At 37.6% G+C, this 8,516-nt stretch overlaps 1 protein-coding gene across 1 annotated transcript; it reads right to left on the reverse strand.

Moving 5' to 3' along the window:
- Positions 1 to 302: 302 nt before the first annotated feature.
- Positions 303 to 1,256, reverse strand: LOC102006248 (olfactory receptor 1B1). The gene has a single exon (XM_005382524.1). The coding sequence runs from the start codon at positions 1,254 to 1,256 to the stop codon at positions 303 to 305; it is 954 nt and encodes a 317-aa protein (XP_005382581.1).
- Positions 1,257 to 8,516: the final 7,260 nt, after the last annotated feature.

Below are 8,516 nucleotides of genomic sequence, written 5' to 3' on the forward strand. Positions count from 1 at the left end.
CATCAAAACTTCCAAATTAAAGGTACCCAAGCTTACTGACTCATTTATAACTACTTAATAACTGAAGCTAAATGGCCAGTGGAGGGGATCCCAGAAGCATACAGATGAAGGAGTCTAGCACACATGTGTGTGGGAATGTGGAATTTTCACAATTCCATTAGAACACAGCACTGACAGGGGTCAAATCTGAAGGTCCTTCAGGTTTCTAGGCCATCATTCTCATGGCTGTTCTCCAAACCACGCATAACTGAGATCCATTGATGCTTTTTCTTACTCACCAAATATACCCCACAGCAGGTTAATTAGGAATTCACTCTCCCCTCTCTCAGCAGCTTGTGGAGTGCACCTTTCACATCCTTATTACGGAAACTATAAACAAGTGGGTTGGCTAAAGGGGTAATAGCAGTGTACATTACAGCAGCTGCCATGTCCTGATCCTGAGAGTTCTGGGAAGGAGGTTGGAAGTAGACCCAAATGATGGTGCCATAGAGGAAGCAAACCATGGTAAGGTGGGATCCACAAGTGGAAACTGCTCGCAGGCGACCAGCAGCTGAAGGCAAACTTAAGATGGTGGCCCCAATCCGGGCATAGGACAGTACAATGAGGGCACAAGGACCCAGCATGAGAAAGCCACCTTCCAAGAATATGGCCAGCTCATTGGGATGGATGTCAGAGCAAGAGGCTCGCAGAAGTGGCCGGTGGTCACAAAAGAAGTGAGGAAGGCTGACGTGGCCCCCGGAATCCCCGACCCAACACAGGGGCAGGATGAGACCCACATGCAGCATGGTGTGCACTATGGACACCACACAGCTCAAGGCCAGTAAACGAGCACAGAGCTGGTAATTCATCACCAAGGCATAGCGCAGAGGGTCACAGATGGCCACATAGCGATCCAGAGCCATGACAGCAATGACAAGTGTATCTGAAACTCCAAATACATAGAAGAAAAAGAACTGAGCCAAGCAGTGGGCAGCAGGCATGGCTGGGTAACCAGAGGCCAGATGGACCAACAACTGAGGCAAGGTTACTGTGGACAGACTCAAGTCTATCACAGAGAGGCCACGGAGCAAATAATACATAGGAGAGTGGAGCCTGGGATCCCGGGAGATGAGCAACACCAGAGTCACATTCCCCAATACGGTGGTCAGGTAAATAGTCAAGAACAGGAAAAAAAGGAGACCAAGGGGGATGCCAGCTCTTGAGAACCCAAGGAGCAAGAAGATTGGAGAGTGTGAAGCGTTAGGGGCACAACTCATGATGAATGATGGTGACCCTGCCTGAAAGAGATTTTAAGTGGAAAAAACAAGTCAGAGATCAGAGGTCATGGGTTGTAACATGTCTACTTAACTTAATTATGCTCTTGGAGATTCTTAAAGGCATAAACTTAATTCTACCCATTCTCCTTCCTCTAGATCACTCCTTGTACAGTAGCAGTGTCTCTCTTGTTTCTTCCCTTCACTACTTAGTGGCTCGTACCATCTAATCCACGAAACTGCTTCAGTCCTTCCCACAGGGAGAGATTCTTCATTAGTTCTTATATTTTCATCCAAACTCTTGTTTATCTCCTACAGGTGGCAAGCTTCATGGGATAATTGCCTATGCTCACTGTCTTCAGCTTCTTATTTTCTCTTCTTAGTTCACTCCACTGCCATCCTCATGATTTCCTCTCTCTGAACCTGTACAGAACACAGTGTACTACAGTACTCAAATGTATAACAGATAAAGGAGTGGTTCTTTCAAAGTTGCTGACTTGTACAGTGAAATTGCAATCAACCATCATGAAATTACTTGCCTTCCCTCTTTCTGCCTGTATTCGTTGATACCATTTTCATTACCAACTTCCTGATGCACAAACCAAAATCTGAGAGAGTCCCTTCCCTTAACTCCCTGAATCCAATCACTCTTTGATTTTTATGCTTTCTCTAACATTCACCCTTTTTTCTTAGTCCACTATCCCAAGTTGAGCTTCAGTATTCCTGACCAACATTAATTTCTGCAATTTTGTAATTTATGTCTCTACTTATCTCCCTCAATAGGTCTTTCAGTATAAAACCGGTCTTCCTGTGCCAGGGTCAAACTTTTGACCTGTGATATCCTGGAATTTAGGGTCAAATACAAAATTAAAGATCAAATTACTCAATCTGTTTCAGATTATAAATTATGTTCAAAGTACTTAGTGCCTAACAGAAGGAATAAACATTAAAGGAATGAGGGTACTATAAAGACAAAATAAAGCATATTTGAAAAGAGCCAAAAATATAACTGCTAGAATATTATTAAAAAGACATTCAAATTGCAAACTCAGTGTGTGGTTTAGACAATGACTAAAGAGAAATCTTGGAGAAAAACCCCTAGAACACAGTACAGTGTGACCAAGGTGTGAATAATGTGAAAGAGGAGTTAGGAATTATAGAAAGTGAGAAGATCCACCACACATCAAAAAAAAAAAAAAAATCTAAGGAAAAAACTGAATATCCACAAGCAAAAGAATGAAAGTACCATTTATCTTACACCATACACAAAAATCAACTCAAACTGGATTAAAGCCCTAAACCTAAGCCTGAAATCATAAAACTCTGAGAAGAAACCATGAAGTGGGAGAAAGGGGAAATACCTTGATCCTGGTCATGACCATGATTTTTCAGATATCCCACCAAAAGTTCCTGAAACAAGAGCAAAAATAATCAAGTGGGACATCAAACTAAAAAGTTTCTGCATAGCAGAGGAAACAATGACCTGAATGAAAAGACAGCCTACAGAGTAGGAGAAAATGTTTATGAACCATATGTCTAGTGAGAGTTTAATATCCAAAATATATAAGGAACTCACATGCCATAGGAAAAAAATCTTGTTAAAACAAAGGCAGGAGACCTAAATAGATATTACTCCCAAGAAGCTGTACAAATGACCAAAGGGTTCACGCTGGTCACTCTAAAATGGTGTTTCACACCACTAATCATCAGGAAATGCAAATCAAAAAATCAAAATCGCAATGAGGAATCACCTCACATATGTCAGGGTGGTGAATTACAGAAACAAGGCAAGAGATGGCACAAGTGCTGGTGAGAGTGTGGATAAAAGGGAAACCTTGTGCACTGTTGGTAAGAATGTAACTTGGTGAAGCCACTATGGAAAGTAGTATGAAGAGTCCTCAAAAATTACAGGTGGAGCTATGATATGAGCCAGCAATCCCTCTTCTTGGTATATACCTGAAAGGAAAGATATCACCACCTTGTAGACACATCTGTATTCATACTCACTGAAGCTCTATTCACAATATTCAACATATAGAAACAACTTTAGAGGCTTTCAGCAGATGAATGGATAAAGAAATTATGTGATATTATTCAAGCATGTAAAGACATAGAAACAGAGAGTAACAAGGTGGTTTCCAGGAATAAGAGAGGGAAAATAAATGGACAGACATGGGTCAAATGGTAAAAATTGTAGGTATATGTAACAAAAAATTGTAGAGGACTAATAATATACTACATGAGGACTACGATTAATATTGCACTGAATAGCGTATGTTGGAAATTTGTTAAGGCAGGATATTTAAGATGTTCTTACCACAAACACAGAGGTAATTGTATAAGATGATAGGTATGTTAGTTTGCTTGACTTTAGTAAACATTTCATGATGTATAGCACATATTAAATAATGTTGCATACCTTAAATATAATCAATTTCTTCAATGCAAAGGAATAATATTGTGGAAGTATAGAGAAAGGTAATATTGAAAAGACACACACTGAAGTTTGCCAGAATTAGTAAAAGAAATGAATTCTCTTATTTAAAAATCACAATAACTCCCAAACAAGTCAATTTTTTAAAAATTCCATACATAGATACCATTCTATAAAAGCCACTGAGCAGCAAACACAAAGAAAATATATTAGAAGCAACCAGAGAAAAAAGAATGATTGGCAATAGAGGACAGATAGTTAGACTGACAGAAGATTCATTCTCTATAAATGACTAGAAAGTAGTTTTTTCAAAATGCTCAGAGAAAAACAGCCAAATGCAAATGCAATACCCCTTTAAACTATCCAAAAAATATAAACATTTTTACACATGCTCTTCTCTTTCTGACAGAAGGCACTCTGATCCTCTCAGGGCTCAAACTCCAATTCCACCAGCAAACCAGTGAAAAACTGCTCATGTGGAAAGACCCAGTCCAGCTTCATTTCTACTTGGGTCATGCACAGCATTTTCCTAGAGGACTTGTTACTTTTCCATTCACTTTGTAGCTCACATCTGGACTGTCTTCCAATGTCAAGTCTACACTGGAATCTATACGTGGATGCATATACAACACATATACATGTATACATTTCTATATATGCACACACATGCATGTATATGTACACATATACATTATACCCACTAATCACTGACCTCCTAAATCCTTTTTTTTGTACTGGAAATTGAACTCAGAACCTTGTGCTTGCCAGGCAGCTGCTGACCTCCTAATTCCTAAAACCTAGCACAGGTCTGAGACATTACTGATGCTTATTAAATATTTTTTAAATAAATGAAAGACGTTTTCTCTTAAAGGTCAGTTGCTAGAAGTTAGTACAAGATTTTGGAGTCAGCTATGTCCAAAATATGATTTGTTATCTCTATAAGATCTCTTATTTTTCATGTGATCTCAAACGACTTACATTTTTTCATCTGTCAAATGGTGATCAAACAGTATCCACTTCATAATGTGGTGAAGATTAAAAAGAAAATCTCTAAAAACAGTAGTTTTTGAAGGAGCAGAACTTTGTGGAGGCAAGGCAGGAAGTAAATTTTTGACATGACTGTTTTTGAAAAATCACATTCCACGTAGTAAAAATGCAATCCAAACAAATATAAAATAAACTTTGATCCTGCAATAATTTAGACCTTGCTTCCTTCCTCGGTAGCAGTTATATTCTTCTTATTCAGAAACCTGAGTGGAAAGGAGAGATGTGGCTAATTTGATCATCTTATCTACCCTTGTTTATAGGTTGTCTCTGGCTCTTGCAGCACTGAAAAGACACAGGAAAAGGAAGGTCACATTGAGTGCTGTGATTGGCACAGATGGCAAAAGAGAATCTTCCTCATGCAGAGAACCACACGGGCTCATTTGAGACCATCTACAGGTAAGTCCTTCTTCATTTTTCTCAGGGAAAGTAAATTCAAACCTTGGCGGACACCTTAGAACCTCCACCCCTATGCAGTCTCACATCTGACTGCACCTCTTTAGACTTCATCTAGAATTCTTCACTTGAAAAAGCTCTCTTAAGGGATTTGCTTTTCAAGGTAACAGAGTTTGTGTACCTCCTTTTAGCCAAAGAAAAGTTAGTATAAGGAAAACTTACATGTCTTTACCTCAATAAATTTCCTTAAATGTAGCTCTTCCTAACTGTTCCATATGCACTGTCAGGAATTGCACTTGGCCCCACCTCCAAAACTTTCTTTAAGTTCATTTTTAGCTTCCAAATATATTTTCTTAAACTATATTTTCATTATCAATTTCTAACTTAGTAGCAATTTGGCCAGAACACTTAATGTCTGGTAACTCAGAAGTTTTCTGAGACTCCTTTCTTGACTAATATAGTGCTATATGGGCCTGTGGGGTACAGAGGACAACCCTAAAAGCAAACTCACAACTTGTAGATGGCACTCTTGGTGTATGAAGGATAGATCATCCAGTTAAATATTGTTGTTCAGCCATATATACAAATTTTATCTTGTCATTCTCTTGTACCATATACTCCACCTGAAAGTTGCATGCATTGACAAATATGAATCCTTTTGAGCATTTTCCTTCCCTTTCACAATGTCTGTCATACCTCCTAGTTTTTATTCACTCTTTCAGGTTCTTACACTGGTGAGACCGTACATTGCTTACACATGCAGGTCTGATTTATTTCACTTATGAATATGGTCTCTAGTTGTGATCATATGTGATACAACAACCATTGTTAATTTCCTACCACTTTGTCTGTAATTGCTTGTATTGTCCTTATTCTATTTTGTAAATGGATGTCTGTTTGTTAATATGTTTTCCTTCTTTTACTTCTAAAATAAAAAATAATAAATCCTCATAATATCCTGTAATGTTAACTGGAAGAGACCCATTTTAAATGAAAAAAACATGTTAATTTTTAAACATGAAAAATTATTGTTATTTCCATAAAATACACATATATACTGAAGTTGTTAAAAACATGCACAGGGATAATGACTAGTTAGGTTAGCAGATAGCTTTGGGGGAGGAGGAAACATAGACAGGAACAGAAGCAATTTGAGTTTCATTTTAATCTATAATAGTTTTATAATAAGAATTAGAAACAAAAAGGTAAAACAAGTTTTGTTAAAGTTATATGTGTAGTGTATATAGTTCATTTTTCTTGTTCTCTACACATTAGTGCATACTATGAAACTTTTTAAATTTTCTGGTATTTATCTTTATTTGTTCCTTTTATGGTTAATCATACCTTTCTAGCTCAAAATAGCATACACCTCAGTTAACTCAACCATATACCCAGCACCAGGACACTCATAAAAAATCCAGAATTAGGTAATATCTATCTTCAAACTAGGAGCATTAGAGATTTAAGTCCAAAAATTTTGCCAAAACATTAAAGAAAACCAAAGGAGATTATGTGTATCACAACCATCAGAACAATGTATTTGTTCTGCATTTCCAGCTACCATTTCTATTTCTCTGTCTCAGACTGCTTATGGTTAAAGACAAGAATAGATCATGGACCAACAACATGAAGAAGGAAGGCTACTTCCTCACCCACACATTCACCTGGTAAGAAAAGACTGCCCTGTCTCTGGACTCAGTGGCTTGTGCCTACTGTCAGAGCTCTGGGATCTGGCCATGGTGCTGAAGGGCAGATCTGAGAGATTTGCAAGTCAGGGCTGGTTAGGCTAGGTGCAACACATAAATTGTGAGACCCAAGAGCTCTTAAACCTAGGGGAGGTCTGGCACAATGCCTAGCATCCCAGATGATGAAAGCACGGACAGACTCTCAGGAGAAGGTTAGGAGCAGCTCTAGTGCATTCCAACAACTGCCACTGATCCTAAGTCTAGTGTCAATGCCCAGGCACCCCAAATAGCAGACATTGTGCATAATTACTCCCAACAAATCACACAGTTATCACATTATTACTTCATATGATATAATAAGCAAAGTTAGATGTAATGACCTAAAGCAGGGCTTTGGAGCCAACTGAAATTGAATAAAATTCTGGGTTACACCATCGACAAACTCTGTAAATCTAACAATTAATTAGCCACTCTGAGCTCTAATTTACATATGTATAAAAAGCAAATAACAACCAATTTTATACTTATTGTCTTAAGGACCAGATTATATATGAACTGTCGAACATGGGGCCTGACATGTAGTAAAAGGCTCAAATAATAATTTTCTTGTGGCTGTTACTGGTTCTGATACAGTAACTATAAATGCTGTCCAATAAAATTGAAATCAAGTTTTTTAGATGTAGCTATGATGCACCATATTCTCAATTCCCCTGTCCTACTATGTTCTTCTGAAGGAAAGAAGCTGTAATGAATGATCACTGCACCCAGGCCCTAGCCTACTGCCTCGCACAAAACACACTCAAGAAAGCATGTCTGAATGAATGGACAGTGCATGATAATCCTTTTTTCATTAACCACAATTACTTGATACAATGAAATGCCCTTTTTGGGCAATCATTCTCCCACACACAATGTCCATCAAGGGTATTTTTAGGTTTACTAGGTCTTTTCTCTGTAGTTTTGTTTTTTAAATAGTCTTTCTATTCTCCCACCTCTGTACTTGTCCAATCACCCTTAATCCCTAAAAAGTAAAGACCAATGTATCATTACTGCTTTCAAAATATTAAAATATGCTCTACACACTTACATCCTGTTTTAATCTTAACAGTGAGATGAGAGAAAATAGACATAGTATTCAGGAAACCAAGTCAAGGCTCTCTGACAGAAAGAACTGAAGTCTGGAGGCCTCTGTTTAAAAACCCAATTAATAAAATTCCCAAAGGGGTGCTTATATATTTTATTTACTGTGCAACTGAAATAAAGAATAATATGAAAATAAAATCACCAAATTTAAATGTTTTTAGAGAACTCTAAATACCATTAAAAATGGTTTGCACTGCAGTCACATAGAAGAGTTCTTCACAATCCTTCATAAATGCCTCAACCCTTTAAATTTTAAATTAAGACATGTATGATGGTACAAGCCTGTTATACCAGCATGCTGTGAGTCTGAAACAAGAAGATTGTAAACTTTAAGACCAGCCTAAGTAACTTAGAGACTTAAAGAAAATCTTGTCTCAAAATGTTAAAAATGAGGCCCCCCAAAAGCACAGTAAAGCTAAACAAGCATGTTAGTAAAATTATGAACGTCCTGAGTTTAATCTCTATTACCATCAAAAAAGCCTAATCTCTTTTTTTTTTATTTTAAAGATAAAAGGAGGGAAACATTAACAGACATACAACATTTTACAACATATCACAAGC

This window comes from Chinchilla lanigera, unplaced genomic scaffold (assembly GCF_000276665.1).
Source record: "Chinchilla lanigera isolate Chin_1 unplaced genomic scaffold, ChiLan1.0 scaffold00018, whole genome shotgun sequence".
Lineage (NCBI taxonomy): Eukaryota > Metazoa > Chordata > Mammalia > Rodentia > Chinchillidae > Chinchilla > Chinchilla lanigera.

What these genes read in the sequence shown, in the direction of transcription:
- LOC102006248 (XM_005382524.1), bottom strand. Translation starts at nt 1,256, where the DNA reads ATGAGTTGTGCCCCTAACGCTTCACACTCTCCAATCTTCTTGCTCCTT.